This window comes from Trachurus trachurus (genome assembly GCF_905171665.1).
Source record: "Trachurus trachurus genome assembly, chromosome: 13".
In the NCBI taxonomy this organism is placed as follows: Eukaryota; Metazoa; Chordata; class Actinopteri; order Carangiformes; family Carangidae; genus Trachurus; species Trachurus trachurus.
The window spans coordinates 39,608,754-39,626,240 of record NC_139892.1 but is presented as its reverse complement, the minus strand read 5'-3'; the positions used below and the strand labels follow the sequence as shown (position 1 = coordinate 39,626,240).

At 44.6% G+C, this 17,487-nt stretch overlaps 1 protein-coding gene across 1 annotated transcript in view; it reads left to right on the top strand.

Annotated features, from left to right (window-relative positions):
• LOC310995914 (uncharacterized protein) overlaps positions 1-17,487 on the top strand; it is a 213,697-nt gene that overhangs the window by 142,458 nt on the left and 53,752 nt on the right. Inside the window, exon 8 of the mRNA XM_083985125.1 lies at positions 10,054-10,227. Within this exon, the coding sequence (XP_083841251.1) occupies positions 10,054-10,227 (174 nt within the window). The remainder of the gene's footprint in view (positions 1-10,053; positions 10,228-17,487) is intronic.

Below are 17,487 nucleotides of genomic sequence, written 5' to 3'. Positions count from 1 at the left end.
CTGTGACCTCGAGAGCTCAGAACATTCAGTCTTAAGAAAATATGCACATAGACGGAGAGAGAGAGAGAGAAAGGGAGAGAGAGAGAGAGAGAGAGAGAGCGAGAGATTAGGTAAGACCACGCCCTCATGTCAGACAGGTAAGACAACTTTCATAGTTTCACTTTGACCCAGCTGTTGTGTCGCAGTTTATTTCCCCGTGTGAAGGTAAGGTGAACAGTCTGGATGTTTTCCTCGTTAACACCTGTCGTTACCTGAGTTCTCTGCCCTTCAACTTGTGGTTGTGTTGTTGTTGTGTTATTATAATGTTACTGTAGCTGAGTCAGAGCTGTAACTGTAAAGTCTGGACCGACAGAACCGTGTCCTCCATGTTGTGTGGATGTTGTGGGTAGAACCGTGTCCTCCATGTTGTGTGGATGTTGTGGGTAGAAGCGCTGGAATAAGAGCAGAAGCTGTAACTGTCTATCACTGACAGTTTCTTTATTGATGATTGATTTTCCAGTGTTGATCGATGTTCAGCTTCAGGTTCTTCACAGTAACTGAGTACATTTAGTGCAGTACAGTTGTGAGGTACTTGTACTCTCCTTGAGTATTTCCTTGTTGTGCTACTTCCTGCTTGTACTGCAGCTCATGTAGCTGACAGGTGAAGCTACTGGTCACTTTCCAGCTGCAGGTTGTAGATTAAAAACACCTGATGAGCTCAGAAACACATGATTAAAGATGAAACCACAGCATGTTTGTCCTGTGACTCTGTAGGTTCCATCAGCTCACTGACTCATTAGAATGAATGAGAAGAGGAGCAGCTGGACACTGTCTGTGGTTACACATAGTACACACTCTGGGTTATTGATTATTGGACACTAATCATCAATATTGTTGTGGAGAATCTTTTAGAGCTGCAACAGTTGTTTAATCAACATTTTTCAAGCAGAAATTTTCAGTTTTCAGCCTCAAAAACAGAAGATTTCCTTGTTTTCTCTGTTTGATTTGACTGTAAACTGAATATTTTGTCTTTGATTGTTGCTGTGACAAAAACAAGACATTTGAAGACGTGGCCTCAGACTGAGAGGAACTTGAACGCATCATTTGTCTGTATTTTGTGACATTTGATGGAGCAGACGATGAATGGATGGACAGAGACAATAAGTGTCAGTAGCAGCTGGAGAGTGTTTTTCTCTCTTTGAATTTCCAGTGTGAGTGAAATGAGTGAATGTTGTGATAGTGGAGCTGTGAGGTGAAATAAGTCTTGGCCCAGTTGTTGTGTGTGTAGCTTGTTTGATCCAGTGGTTTTCTACAGGGACGCTGTCCACACAGAGACTGTGTCACATCAACTCAGTGGATCTCAGACCTTGTGTGTGTCAGTGGATGGAAACAGTGGTCCATGGATCATGTTGCTGGGCTGCAGCTTCATCACGCCATCTAGTGTTCTTAAAATAGGGTATAATATTGGTGTTGAAGTAAGCCAATGTAATTATAACAACAGAGAGGGGCAGGTATTGTAAGTTTTCTTCATCCTGCTCCTTTTCATTCATGGTGACAATGTGCAGCTACATTATGTAATTTTGTGCAACCTTGTGAAGAATGTACACCATGAATGGAATAAACCAAAATGAAATGAAAAGCAGAGAAAAAGAGCCAATCAGTGGAGGGGCAGCTGGAGACATGATGGACATGTGAGCTGCTGTGCAGATGAATGATGTGTGTTTCCTCTGCAGGTGAAGCTACAAAGTGTGTGTGAGCTGATGTGGATGTGAGCTCAGCAGCATGGATCAGTGTGAGGACAGAGAGGAGGGAGCCCCTCCCTCTAAAACCAAGAGCCAGATCACAGGTCAAAGGTCAGATGAGCATCTCTAACTGTCCATGACTCAGATCACTGCTCCATCATTATTCACACTCAAAGCTCTGTGTGTGTTGTGTTCAAGGCCGAAGCAGCAGCACAAGACACAGTCTGCTGGACCTGGACCTGGACCCGGACCCGGACCTGGATCCAGTGATGAGTCCATTGGTCGTCATCAGTTTAACAAGAGGTGAGCTTTATTTGAAAGGTCAGAATTTAAAACCGTCATAAAGACTTTTCTCTCTAAAAGTCAGTTGTTGTGTTTATTAAAAGATTGAAGATATTTTTCATCAGTTTTTCTCCAACATGCACATTTATTAGTTGTGTTGTTGATTCAGGATCCAGCAGCAGAGACCAGACTCTCCTGAACCCAGCTGTCTGTCTTTAAAGAGCAACATGTCAAGGGAAGGGCTCATTACCTTTAAAGGAGGACGTGGATCAGCTGATCAGATGTAAGAGAAACAACATTTCAAAGTTTTTGAGTTTCTGTTGAACGTTCTTCCTGTGGAGTCACATTTCAATGATTCTCATTAAAAACTGAGTTATAACTCAGACACACGTTCAGTGAATGACTGACAGCATCCCATGCATCTTTGTTTCTGTTATTGCATCCACTGCTGACGCTACTAAATATAACAGCTGCTTTTTGTTCACTTCCTGCAGCAGTCGCTCCACTTCAGCACTAAGGTTCTTTTTATGTTTGGAGTCCGACGCTCCCTTTAGATTTTTGTTTGGGCATTTTAACTTTCTTTCTCAACTCACCTTCTCTGGCATTCTTGATTTAACAACACGTTCATGAATCTGACGTAGAGTTTGCATGTTCTCCCCGTGCATGTGTGGGTTCTCTCCAGCTTCCTCTCACAGACCAAAGACATGCAGGTTAACTGGTGACTCTAAATCACCCATAGGTGTGAATGTGTGTGTGTATATGTTGGCCCTGTGATAGACTGGTGACCTGTCCAGGGTGAACCCCGCCTCCTGCCCAAAGTCAGCTGAGAAAGGCTCCAGCTCACCCTCCACCCTAGTGACGATGAGCTGAGTAGCATTCCACTTTTCCGACATTGATTTATTACGTTATAGTCAGACGTGTCCTTCTGATTTTTTTTTTTTCTTTTTCATCTGAGACACTGTTTCTCATACACAAACACATAGGCCTATAAGAGAGAAGAAAAAACAAACCTGCCAAGTTTAAAAACACACAGGCAGCAGCGCACACTGATCTGCAGCCTACTGAGTCTGTTATTATTCTGTCACCTGAGATAACGAGGTGCACGTGTGTTTGGAGCTGACGAGAGAATAAAGAGTGAGACAACACGGCCCTGAAGAGGAACAGTGAAGGACTCAGCTGTAATGGAAAATTACCTAAACCGAGTGCAGTAGAGCTGTAACTGTGTAGTGGAAAGGCGTTCAAAGTAATGGTAACTATCGTCCTGCTTTACATTGTTTTAACATAGGTAAAAGAAAAAATTAAAGATTTTCTGGGATAAAGGGGCAGATTACATAAGATTATTCTTCTTTCTGCTCCCTTTTTGTTGAGATTTGGGAGGTTTTTGTTTTTATTGTAGCTTATTAAAATGCAAGATAATTTTTCTGACTGATTTATTGCCCGATGCCATGTATCTTGCTTTCTTCTCAGTCTGGGCTACTTCTCCGCGGCTCATCCGCCTCACTGTCCGTGGTGCTGAAGGTGACAGGTTAACTTGACAAACAAACTGCAGCATAGTTCTGTTTGTTTATCATGTGTGTCAGTTTTGTTTGCAACTTGATACTTGATAGTTGAGTTGTTGAGATTAATAACATCACTCCCTCATCAAACCGGTGATAGGCATGCTGAAAAGAAAAAAAGAGAGAGAGACGCGCCTGGGTATCGCAGCTGTAAAAAAAAAAAAAAGATGACGTGTCGAAATAGCGATACCAAAACGTGTCGGAATAGCGGCTTGTCTAGATAGAGGGATGTCGTAATAGCGGGATGTCTGAATAGTGGGCGGACCCCGCACACACTGCCTCTAGCTGTATATGTGAAGTGTCACTGTCGCGGTGAACTACTACAGCAAACAACGGCTGCAGAGAGCCGCCGCCGCGGTGAATTATAGAGTTGTTTAGGTGCTGGCATCCAGGGGCCATGCCCAGAGTCTCTGAGTTGCTCGGTAACAGGCTGGTATCACCGTCCTTAAAGCAGAAGTAAGTGATATATTTGTGTTAATATAAGTCTTAAATAGTTATATCTTCCGACAGCAATCACTTCTATAGAGTGTTTGGTCTGAAACACGGGTCTGTCAGTCACTCTGCTCTGCTCTGAGCCGAGGAGAAAACATTTATCGTATCCTACAGTTTTTATCCAATGAGGAGAGAGAACGGCATGCAGGGCTGTGTGTGCAGCCAAGGAACGCCGTGAATGTGGCGACGTAGGGACGAGGACTGCTATGGTGCGTTCAAGGAAACTCGTATTTTTCCGACCGTGAAGTCGAGTTCACCGGTCGGAAGTTACGAGTGGCCGTAATAGTGACTTTCACCGGTAAAACAGGTCGGAAAAACACGAGTGGGTTGCCTGGAACGCTACAAAGTCGTAAGTTGTGACTTGAAGCTGTAATTTACGATTTCAAAAGCCTGCCTGGAACGCAGCATTGGTGAAAACGACCGGACCACTTACTTCTGCTTTAACCACTCCTCACCCGAATACAGAGCAACGTCGCTGTCATCGCTGTTTAACGTACGTTACTCCCGCTTTGTACCCTGTGCATATTTTATGTAATGAGATGGGGGAAAAATCAACAGGATTGGTTGCTATAGTTTTGTGACGCACGAAAACGGACTCCAATTTGAAAAATTGAATCCAGTTTGTCTGGTATTGAAACTGCATTTTCGAGTCTAAAATGCTCAGTTATGGCGTGGATTAGCAATTTTGCTCCTGAAATGCCTTGTAGCAGAGCCCACACACTAAATTGACATGTTAATCATTTAAGAAAGTGAATTTTTCATTTAGGGGGTCTTTAAACTTTAAACAGTAGACAAAGTCTTGTGTATTGGCGTATTACTTTACGTTTTGATAGGTCATATAGTTTTTGATCAATCCCTGATCAATGACCATGATCATTTTTGGAGAAATTATGAGATTATAATGGGTGTGTATTGCACGGAATGTTCGTGTCAGAGTGGGTGACATCATCGGTTAGAGTGGGAGAAAGCCCAGAAAAACTCCAGATTTGTTCTCTTTCCACACTTGGCCTGGTCACAATTTACACTCTACACACATGATTTTTTCAGAAAATTGTAGACAAACTTGTTATCTTTTTTATTTATTTATTTATTTTTTATTTAACCTTTATTTAACCAGGCGAAATCAATTAAGAACAAGTTCTTATTTACAATGATGGCCTGACAAGAGGCATAAGCTTCTTGATGGGGGGGGGGGGGGGCTGTGAGGGAGAAAAGATAGGTTAAAAGACAATAACAAATATACACAACAATACAAACATTCAGCAGAAACAAGGCATAAAAGCTAATAACAAGGATATTCAAGCATAGAAGACAAGATTATTACAAGCATAAAAGAGAGTAAATGTCTGTTACAGATACTACAGGATTCATTAGCGAGCAGTGTGACACAGAAAGTGGCCTAGGCCAACGGCGGTAGGTATGGGCGTTCAACAAGCAGAAACTGAAGAAACGGGTTAGATAGTTGAGTAGTTAAATAGTAGGGAAGCAGCTGCAAGAATCTGTAAAAAGGTGTGAGATGGCATTTTTGAAGGCGGGGATGGAGATGAAGTTATCCAGTTTAAGGTGTTTTTGTAACGCATTCCAGTCAGAGACAGCAGCTGACTGGAAAGATGCAAGGCCGGATGTAGATCTGGTTTTAGGAGTTGTTAACAGAATGAGATGGGAGGACCGAGTGTTGTATGTGACAGGGAGTCGGTGCAGCAAGCAAGACAGGTAGGGGGGTGTACGTTGAAGAAGGGTCTTGTAAATGAGAGTGAGCCAGTGGATCTGACGGCGGGTGTGAAGTGATGGCCAGTTTACCAGAGAGTAAAGACTACAGTGGTGGGTATTGTAAGGGGCGTTAGTGGCAAAACGGATAGCAGAATGATAGAGTGTGTCCAGTTTAGCAAGAGTGCCCTTACAAGCTGTGCGATAGATGGTGTCACCGAAATCGAGTGTGGGGAGAATTGTCAATTTAATGAGAGTCTGTTTAGCAGAGGAAGTGAAGGCGAGACGATGTCTATAAAGGAAACCGAGTTTAGCCCGGACCTTAGCCTGTAGATGAGAAATGTGGTGTGAGAAGCATAGCACATAGCACATGACTCTCTCATGTCATGTGCTCAAGCATAGCACATAGCACATGACTCTCTCATGTCATGTGCTCAAAATATCAGAGAGTCTTACAGAATTTAAATTATCAGCCTCTAAGTGCGGCCACGTCTGTCTCTGCTCCTCATTGACTCCAATACAAAGATTTTCTGAGAGAAGCAGAACGAACTGATGTTTTAAAACTGCCAGCGTCTCCAAAATATTTACTGTAGAAACACCAAAACGTACCACATTTTTCAGGAAGTCCGTAGAGCAACGTTGATCTCTGTTTTGTTCTGATAGGAGTTACCGTTTTTGTCACAGTAAGCCTAAATGTGAGGCCGGTGCAGAGGCAGAAAATGGCTCTTTTTCTCAACGTTTCTGTCTGTCTCAGCCTGGGGGGCCCCAATCACCGTGGTAACTACCTCAAGTTGCCGTGGTAACCTCTGATTCTCAGGCCAGAGCTCGTTAACTTCATAAACAATCCACCTGGCGCTTGTTTAAATGTTTATAAACACAGACACAGCTAAATCAGACTGACACAGGATGCAGCTCATAGTCACACACACACACACACACACACACACACACACACACACACACACACACACACACACACACACACACACACACACACACACACACACACACACACACACACACACACACACACACACACACACAGACTCTAGAACCAGCTTCATGTGATTACAGTTACAGACACACACACACACACACACATCAAAACACACAGGTAACATACAAATGCGTGCACAAGCGCGCACTCCTCTCCCACACTCTAACACACACAGGTAACTTCATGTGATTACACACACACACACACACACACACACACGTAACCTAATGTGGTTACAGCTCCTCCATATCAGTGCTTATAGAAAGATGATCATGTGTCTGATCAGTTCTGTCTTGACGTTACAGTAAGATCGTGGGTTTGATTCCCATGTTGACAGAGATGGCAAAACCGGCAGTAGCCCCGTGGCCCATTCAAAAACAGAGGAAATTTTCTAGTTCACATTTGTAACCCTTAAAATAACTCTGCTGAGAATTCTTTTGAAAACTAAAACTGTTAAACATGAGTTGTGTTGTTGTTTCAGGATCCAGCAGCAGAGACCAGACTCTCCTGAACCCAGCTGTCTGTCTTTAAAGAGCGACTACTCAAAGGACTTTTACATTGAGTTTAAAGGAGGACGTGGATCAGCTGATCAGATGTAAGCTGTAACTGACAGACTCAGGTTATTGTAGAAAAGAACCAGTTTGTACGACGGACCAGGTCTGAAACCAAAGTGTCTCTGTCTGTTGTGAACGTCCTCAGGGGACATATAAAGTCCATCTTGTATTATCTCTCTGTCCTGATGTTGACTTGACACTGATTCCTCCACAGAGTGGACCAGGAGAGCTCAGAGGTTCCCAGTGGTCAGTCTGCCCAGCAGCATCAAACACACCTGGACTCCATATTTATGGTGAGGACATGTCCAACAGCTGCTGTTACATCTCTTGTGTTCACCATCATCTCCATGCTGCACTTTGACACCAGTGGATTGTCAGTCTGTCCAACATGGATCTGATGTTTGGCTCCATGGTTTTAGTTTGATGCTGTCACTCATAGAGTTTCTGTTCCAGCTGCTGGAGGAGAACATGGTCACTTTTGTCAAGAACGAGCTGAAGAAGATCCACAAGGCTCTGAGTCCAGATTACCCAGAATGCTCAGGGAGTCAGAGAGAGGATGAGGAGGTGTTGGATGGTGAGGATGAAGAGCAGAGGAGGAGCAGCAGAGAGGCATTAGTGAAGATCACAGTGAACTTCCTGAGGAGGATGAAGCAGGAGGAGCTGGCCGAGCGTCTGCAGAGCAGTAAGAGGATTTCTCTAAAGATTCAACATGATGGACAAATGAGACGTTCACTGACATCAACACATGGGGGGAACATGTTCATATAGTCGCTATTTAGAGGAATTAAAACGTTATATTTTCTTTATGAATGTTACTGTGTTTTTGTTTATTCAGGAACTCCCGGTCCAGTTTGTGGACGTAAACTCAAATCTGTCCTGAAGAAGAAGTTCCAGTGTGTGTTTGAGGGGATCTCTAAAGCAGGAAACCCAACCCTTCTGAACCAGATCTACACAGAGCTCTACATCACAGAGGGAGGGGCGGGAGGGGTCAATGATGAACATGAGGTCAGACAGATTGAAACAGCGTCCAGGAGAGCAGAAACAACCATCAGACAAGAAGACATCTTTAAAGCCCCACCTGGAAGAGACCGACCAATCAGAACAGTGATGACAAAGGGAGTAGCTGGCATTGGGAAAACAGTTTTAACACAGAAGTTCACTCTGGACTGGGCTGAAGACAAAACCAATCGGGACATACACTTCACATTTCCCTTCACCTTCAGAGAGCTGAATGTGCTAAAAGAGAAAAAGTTCAGCTTGGTGGAACTTGTTCATCACTTCTTCTCTGGAACCAAAGAAGCAGGAATCTGCAGGTTTGATCAGTTCCAGGTCGTCTTCATCTTTGACGGTCTGGACGAGTGTCGACTTCCTCTGGACTTCCACAACACTGAGATCCTGACTGATGTGACAGAGTCCACCTCAGTCAACGTGCTGCTGACTAACCTCATCAGGGGGAACCTGCTTCCCTCTGCTCGCCTCTGGATAACCACACGACCTGCAGCAGCCAATCAGATCACTCCTCAGTGTGTTGACATGGTGACAGAGGTCAGAGGGTTCACTGACCCACAGAAGGAGGAGTACTTCAGGAAGAGGTTCAGAGATAAGGAGCAGGCCAGAAAGATCATCTCCCACATCAAGACCTCACGAAGCCTCCACATCATGTGCCACATCCCAGTCTTCTGCTGGATCACTGCTACAGTTCTGGAGGAGCTGTTGAAGACCAGAGAGGGAGGAGAGCTGCCCAAGACCCTGACTGAGATGTACATCCACTTCCTGGTGGTTCATCTAAAACTGAAGAAGGTCAAGTATGATGGAGGAGCTGAGACAGATCCACACTGGAGTCCAGAGAGCAGGAAGATGATTGAGTCTCTGGGAAAACTGGCTTTTGAGCAGTTGCAGAAAGGAAACCTGATCTTCTATGAATCAGACCTGACAGAGTGTGGCATCGATATCAGAGCAGCCTCAGTGTACTCAGGAGTGTTCACACAGATCTTTAAAGAGGAGAGAGGCCTGTACCAGGACAAGGTGTTCTGCTTCGTCCATCTGAGTGTTCAGGAGTTTCTGGCTGCTCTTCATGTCCATCTGACCTTCATCAACTCTGGACTCAACCTGATGTCACAACAACAAACAACCTCCAAGAAGACTGAAACAACAGGAGTCAAATCTGCAGAGACAAACTTCTACCAGAGCGCTGTGGGCGAGGCCTTACAGAGTCCAAATGGACACCTGGACTTGTTCCTCCGCTTCCTCCTGGGTCTTTCACTGGAGACCAATCAGAATCTCCTACGAGGTGTGATGACACAGACAGGAAGTGACTCACGGTCCAATCAGGAAACAGTCCATTACATCAAGAAGAAGATTGAAGAGACTCCCTCTGCTGAGAGAAGCATCAACCTGTTCCACTGTCTGAATGAACTGAATGATCGTTCTCTAGTGGAGGAGATCCAACAGTCCCTGAGATCAGGAAGTCTCTCTACAGATGAACTGTCTCCTGGTCAGTGGTCGGCTCTGGTCTTCATCTTACTGTCATCAGAAGAAGATCTGGACGAGTTTGACCTGAAGAAATACTCTGCTTCAGAGGAGGCTCTTCTGAGGCTGCTGCCAGTGGTCAAAGCCTCCAACAAAGCTCTGTAAGTGTAGAGATAGTTGGATTTATTCACGATTATATAAAAACACTTTTGTTTTTGCAACAGGACAGATAATAAACTCATTTCTTTTTTAATTCCTCATGATCATCTCTTCAGACTGAGTGGCTGTAACCTCTCAGAGAGAAGCTGTGAAGCTCTGTCCTCAGTCCTCAGCTCCCAGTCCTCTAGTCTGAGACACCTGGACCTGAGTAACAACAACCTGCAGGACTCAGGAGTGAAGCTGCTGTCAGGTGGACTGGAGAGTCCACACTGTAGACTGGAGACTCTCAGGTGAGGATCCATCCAGCTGTTTATCTGATGCCACTTGAACACAGCAGCAGGTGTTGACAGAGGGTTCCTGTGTGTTGTTGTGTGTGTTCAGTCTGTCAGGATGTCTGGTCACAGAGGAAGGCTGTGCTTCTCTGGCCTCAGCTCTGAGCTCCAACCCCTCCCATCTGAGAGAGCTGGACCTGAGCTACAACCATCCAGGAGCCTCAGGAGTGAAGCTGCTGTCTGCTGGACTGGAGGATCCAGACTGGAGACTGGACTCTCTCAGGTATGGAGAGGCTGCTGCAGCCACACACACTGTCTGATAGAGGAGGAGGAGCTGGAACATTTTCTATGGCCCCGTTCACACCTGGTCACACCTGGTATTAACATCTGTCTCAGGTGATCCATGCATTGATGACATCAGACCCCATCACTCAGACCATATCCAGAGGTGGTGTAGGCCACAGTGAAGCTCCGCCCATTCCATTGACGTCCTCTGTCAGTCTGACTCGTCCCAACACAGTTTATAGATAGATATCACGTGACGTCACACAGCGGTCGCAGCCGGTCACAGAGCCATCTTGGGTACTTCCAAAGGCAGTCTATGGGCTGTGACATCAAATCTCACAAAAAGAGTGGATAAACCTTTTTTTTTATTACACGGCTCTTTTGAATGTCACATTCCGATAATTTATTTTTATTTCTGATATTTATTTACATCCTGATTTTGATTTTTACAGTCTGTTATTTCTGTATAACAGACCGTTGCTAGTGACGCCGCTCTGATCAGCGCAGCACAGAAAAGAGAAACTATGCAGGATATTTACCTTATGTTTAATTTTTACCGTCATCAAACAGCTTCGGACTAATTGTGATGTAGATAAATGACTTGTAACTTGTCACAGGGAGAGTGGAGGCTCCTTCTAGCCTCGTAAACCCGCCTCTCCCAGAACTGCATTTCATTTCATTCTGAGGGAGAGTCTGGCCTCATCCCCATTCTAAGCGTTTGGACTGAAACCCTCAGAAGGCCGAGCCAATCAGCGTCCCCGCTGTGATTGACACAGCACGTTGGCCAATCAGGGACCGACTGGTGCAAAGCCCCGTCACTACACCAACTTGCTGATTGGCTGAATGGGGTTGTCTGTCAACGCTACTACTCCCGCCCAGCTCCCGCCCACCCCATACGCTTAGAGCGGGGATGAGGCCAGACTCTCCCTCAGAATGAAATGAAATGCAGTTCCGGGAGAGGCGGGTTTACGAGGCTAAGCTCCTTCCCCATCGTGGCTGAAAACACAGCTCTCCTCTCGTCTCTGTCAGAGCGTCTGTGGCACCGCAAGTCTGCGACACAAACGTGTCCCGTAAACCGTGACAAAGTCCTTACATTTTTGACCGTAATCTCTTGTTTATGACAGATATGACTACAAATACACACATTGTAACATGTATATGATAATCCATCAACCCACTGATTGATTATTAAATTCTTGATTAAAAACAAATACACACGACCAAGGAGGGTGAGGAAACCAGTAGAGAAGTGCTGGACTTGCAGATTAGCTAAATAATGCAATTTTTAAATCGATACAAGTCGTATTTTGATCAACATTACATCTGAAATTAATAATTTCACTCATAATGTAATAAGCGTAATAATGTAGAGTTAGGCTGTGGTTATGGAGAAATAAAGACTAAGACATCCTTCACCAAAGCCCACACAGTCTAATGATCATAGCTGGGCCTCAGTCCCCAGTTGGTACCCAAGATGGCGCTCACAACAAGAACGTCACGTGACTGATAAGCATCTATACTGCAGCCAAAATCTCAGAGTGTTTCAAACATGAGCTGTGCAGCTTTCATCAGTCACAGTGATGGACTACTGGGATCAGGAGTTTCTCCTCATGATGACTTCAGTGTCTCATCATGACTCACTGTGTCATATTCAGGAGAAGAAATGTCAGTGATGAAAGCAGCTGTTGGCAGCTGTGCTCTGAGTCTCTCCAGATGTTTGGATCAGACTTTATTTCAGATTATACAACAGTTAGTTCCGACCGGTCCCAACCGAGCAATTTGATTGGACAAGAGACGTTCCATGAGTGCTGATATACAGTATAACAGCACTGCGACTTTTTATTGACGTTATCACTCCGCTGTTCAGCAGTGGACAGGAGCTAAGTCAGAGCCATGTTCCCCATACAGGAGCTGCCCCATCTCTCTGCTGATACTACAGTTAGAAACGGACCTGAACATTAAAACCTGGACCTGACCTGGTCAGTCTAATTGGAGATAAATCTCTACTAAACCCGGCTGGAAAAAAATCGCCGCGGGGGCAACTATGTTTTGACGGCGATGTGTTTTGATATTAGCGTTAGCTGTTGTTAGCCACGTAGCTCAGCTACTTAGCTTCAACTGTGTTTATATTGATTACATAGCAGATAAACAAATGTAATACGGTATCGATAACGTCTCTGTATGTCTTCACGCTGGTCCTGTTGCTCCGGTGCTAATCAGACACGGGCTCAGAACCAGAACCAGCACTGGAAGCAGCTCGGTGGAAAAGCTTGTAGCTAGTAGCAAGCTAGTATGAAATGTTTATGTATTGCTTGGCAACAGCCTTGTCTCCCTTCCAGTTGCAGGACTATTTCTGTTGGCGGAGCCAAATAAATGATTAAATAAACAAACAAATCATACTCTCTTGTAGTTTATTACTGTTCTAAAATGCGCTCGTAGCACTGTTGTATAAAAGCAATATCACACTCGAGGTCGTGCTGTTGTACTGTATATCAGCACGGCTGTGATTCGGTCGTAGGCACAAGGCCGTATATTGCGCATACAGTACAACAGCACTCCCTCTCCTGTGATATTGCTTAAGTGTATCAGGAAACATTTCAGCTGCAGCTGGTTGAACTGCTCCTGAAAACAACAGAGTGTTTGACCTGAACAGTCCCAGAGACTGTAGACACCTGTTGAGTGTGGACACCATAGGCGGCGCTAGGGCAGAAGGAATGGGGAAGCTACGGGACAAAAAAAGAAAAAGAAAAAAGAAAGTCTACAGCTGCTGCTGTTATTGTTTTTAACAAAGACAAAAACAGCGCTTGATTGCTGAAAGGCAAAGCCCGTGTGGCGCTGCAGCGGCCACAAGGACGCACTCACACGGGCCAGTTGTTCCGTACCGCGCTGAAGCCCGAATGCCCCCTCCCCTGTCCCCCGCTGGCCCGCACTCACACCACCTCCAACCCAAGCTGCTCAAGCACGGTTGCCTCCATTGATATAGAGGGATTATTTGTTTGCCAACACAGCGGATGTGCGCTTTAACCTGACTGCAGAAAGAACGGAGCTTTTTAAACACCAGCGGTGATGAGGCGCTGACAACAATATAGCCTATGGTTGTGTCCACACACCCGTACTGGTTTATGTGACTTAAGGTGACATTTCGGCGCAGGAGGGAGTGGGAGCGTGGATGCGAGCCAATCTCCTTCAACCATGCACGGAAAAGGGGGTTGATAGGAAAGGTTTATCTAATTTAATGAGAAACAATGCCCAGGTCAGCAATGCATGACAACAAACATGTGGTTCATTTGTCCCCTCAAGTTACATAAACCAACACAGCGTGGACACACACAACTCCGGTGACGTGTAGAAAAGCGAAAAAAGTGTTTCCATTACACGTTTGCGATACACGTTTGTATCGATACGTCTCAAAAACCACCTCATGAGTGCGTAAAAACTTTTTTGCGATACTTGAGTTTTTTCGAAATGTAGGTGTTTCCATTACCAGTTTTTAATTTCGATATTTAGGTTTTGCGCATTTCAAGGGGTAATGGAAACGCACCTATAATCTGCTGTGCCATTGTCCTCATCCAGTTGCGCAACTGCTGTATCGCTGAGAATGTGCGCTCACACAGGTGTCCATAGGCTGGTGACTGGAGGAGGGAGGCAGCAGGTGTCCGGGCGGTCGGGGCTGCTGTCTGGATGTAACTTAGGCCAGTGACTGGAGGAGGGTGTGCGCAGGTGTTTTGGGGGGCCGCGGCTGTCCGGAGGTAGACCGGTGACTCGCGGGCAGTGGCCGGTATCCGGGGGGGAGGCAGCCGCCGTCATGATGGAGGCCAGTGGCAGGAGAGAAGGCGGCAGCCGGTGGTCGGCTTCATTGCTGCTGCTTCATGGGACTCTCGGACTCGTTAATTTTGATATTCAAAAACCTTCTAATGTCCGTTTTACCGGGCTTTTTTCTTTTAATTTCGCTGGACTGTCAGTGACTAGCATAGCGAGGCAAAGGGGTAAGCTTCTACGCTGCGCGTTGTAGCTACGCCGCGTGTACAGATGTTACTGGTTCAAAATTGCGGACTTCACGCGTGGTTCACGCGAGACGCCACAAGACTCAGGCATTTTTTTTCTTTGGCGAGACAAGAGGTTTTAATGAAAAGCCTCAATGTGCCAAAACAACCACCAGGTGGCATCTGTGAGAACGGAGGACGACAGGCGGATGACTCAGTGATCTGTGCAGTAATCCACAGCTTAAACTCTAGGCTATTAAACTAGAACTAACTACTGTATACCCTGCCTAAATCACAGAAACTATTGTAATATGATAAAGCCTGTCTTGCTTTATGACTTGATGATTATGTATCACAAATTATGAAGGATCATCTGCGCAAGGCAAAGATGATAGCATCAACAAAACACGGCGTAACACACGCGGCTGTATGGGACAGGCTTTTATTTAATTCAGAACAAACCGCTTAGCAAAAATGGAAAATATAGTCTATAATAATTAATTGATCTGTTGTTTGGCCACTGTTTGAAAATAACCCGAATTATGAGCAAATAATCTGATCCAGAGCAGCAGTCATAATCAGACTTCTTCTAAATAAACCTAAACATTCAATAACTGGGTCAGGTCGGACCATGGGTTACGCTCACGGACGCGTTGATGTTTTGTGATTTATCTGCTGCCTTGACTCTGCCCTTTATACATGTGCGTTCAGATTAACAATAAGACAAGCCATGGTTGAGTTTATTGAGTTAATAATCAGCATCTTAGTACCTCTGATCCGGAGCGATAGTGTTATGAAAATCGCTACAGTTGAACTGGTCTGGTTTTTAGCTGCTCAATCTCAGTGTTTCAAAGAAAAGGGATTGATTTTTATAACGAAATGAAACGAAAACAATATTATATTGATACATTGTTGTAAAAAAAAAATCCAAAAGAAACGAAAATGAACTAAAGAAAATAACTTTCACACACACATTAAAACAGTGCGATTGGTTGAAAGCTGATAATTAGCCATGTGCTTATAAGATGATTGGCCGAAACCAAGAACAAAGCCGCGTGAATGGCCAATCGCCATGTGTTAACGGACACACATCGACTCCTGATCTTTCCTCGTCGCAAGCCTTGATGTCTCCGCTGGTTCTATCTTCAACCTCGGACAGCATTAACATCATGTGAAGAACTTTGTAGTGCAGTCACTGAGAACGGAGTTTCCAGGCATGGACAGAAAGGACTTGAAAGACTGCATAGATAAGATCAACGAGTTCTTGCGAACTCCGAGAAGATCATCTGAGGGTCCTATCCTCACCCTACTGTAGCCTACAGTAGCCTACAGTACTTGATGCTACAATGTGTGTGTGTTTTTTCTTCTTCAATAAAATGTTTTCATATCCAAGTTTGCTTGAGGCATCTTATTTTGTCAAGTGATTCAAAAAGCAGTAAGCAAGGTTATTATAGCCTATAAAGCTCTATAAAGCTAGAGAAAAAAATCAGTTCTTTGTTCTAAAGACTCATTTTATTGTGGGAAATATTCATTTACTAGAGACAAGGGAGACACACATTAGGGCAGGTGCAGAGTGAAAACAGGCAAAAATAGAGAAAAAACACAAGCATATAATAAAAGCCCAGGCTTTGCTTTGCTTAAATCGCTCAAATCAACCGGCGTTTCTTAGGACGGCCAGTCTCTCCACTCCTCTCCCTCACTTTAGCACCTTGTGGGGGACAGCTCTCCATTTCAGCAGCTCCACCCCGACAGCCCCCCTCCTCCTCCTCCCTCTGCCTCAAGCTTACATCGGGGTGTTGGTGAGAGATGTTAATGCTGTCTGAGGTTGAAGATAGAACCAGCGGAGACATCAAGGCTTGCGACGAGGAAAGATCAGGAGTCGATGTGTGTCCGTTAACACATGGCGATTGGCCATTCACGCGGCTTTGTTCTTGGTTTCGGCCAATCATCTTATAAGCACATGGCTAATTATCAGCTTTCAACCAATCGCACTGTTTTAATGTGTGTGTGTGAAAGTTATTTTCTTTAGTTCATTTTCGTTTCTTTTGGATTTTTTTTACAACAATGTATCAATATAATATTGTTTTCGTTTCATTTCGTTATAAAAATCAATCCCTTTTCTTTGAAACAATGAGATTGAGCAGCTAAAAACCAGACCAGTTCAACTGTAGCGATTTTCATAACACTATCGCTCCGGATCAGAGGTACTAAGATGCTGATTATTAACTCAATAAACTCAACCATGGCTTGTCTTATTGTTAATCTGAACGCACATGTATAAAGGGCAGAGTCAAGGCAGCAGATAAATCACAAAACATCAACGCGTCCGTGAGCGTAACCCATGGTCCGACCTGACCCAGTTATTGAATGTTAAGGTTTATTTAGAAGAAGTCTGATTATGACTGCTGCTCTGGATCAGATTATTTGCTCATAATTCGGGTTATTTTCAAACAGTGGCCAAACAACAGATCAATTAATTATTATAGAGTATATTTTCCATTTTTGCTAAGCGGTTTGTTCTGAATTAAATAAAAGCCTGTCCCATACAGCCGCGTGTGTTACGCCGTGTTTTGTTGATGCTATCATCTTTGCCTTGCGCAGATGATCCTTCATAATTAAAAATAAAAAGTCCAGGCCGGCTGCATGGCTGACGGTGTCACCACTCTCATTATCACTGGCTGTTTGTCTTGTCTGTCAAAAAATGGATGAATGAAACCTATCGACTTTGTATCGGCCGCGTCTTCTATCGAGGGAAAGTTATTTATCCTATGTTTTATCGCCCAGCCCCAAAGTGACACAGACCCGTTCATTCACAAGAAATCATCCAGCTGCACTCTCAAACAAGGTGCGGAGTGAGAAATCTGCGGCACTACTGCACAGTACTGTAGTTGGCTCATTTAAAAACACATTTTGGAGATGACGAGACAGATGACCAAAAAAAGAGAGTGAGACGTGGGCTATAGTCTACTGTAGCTCCCGTCGTTACATTTGGTCATTGAAAAACTAGGCT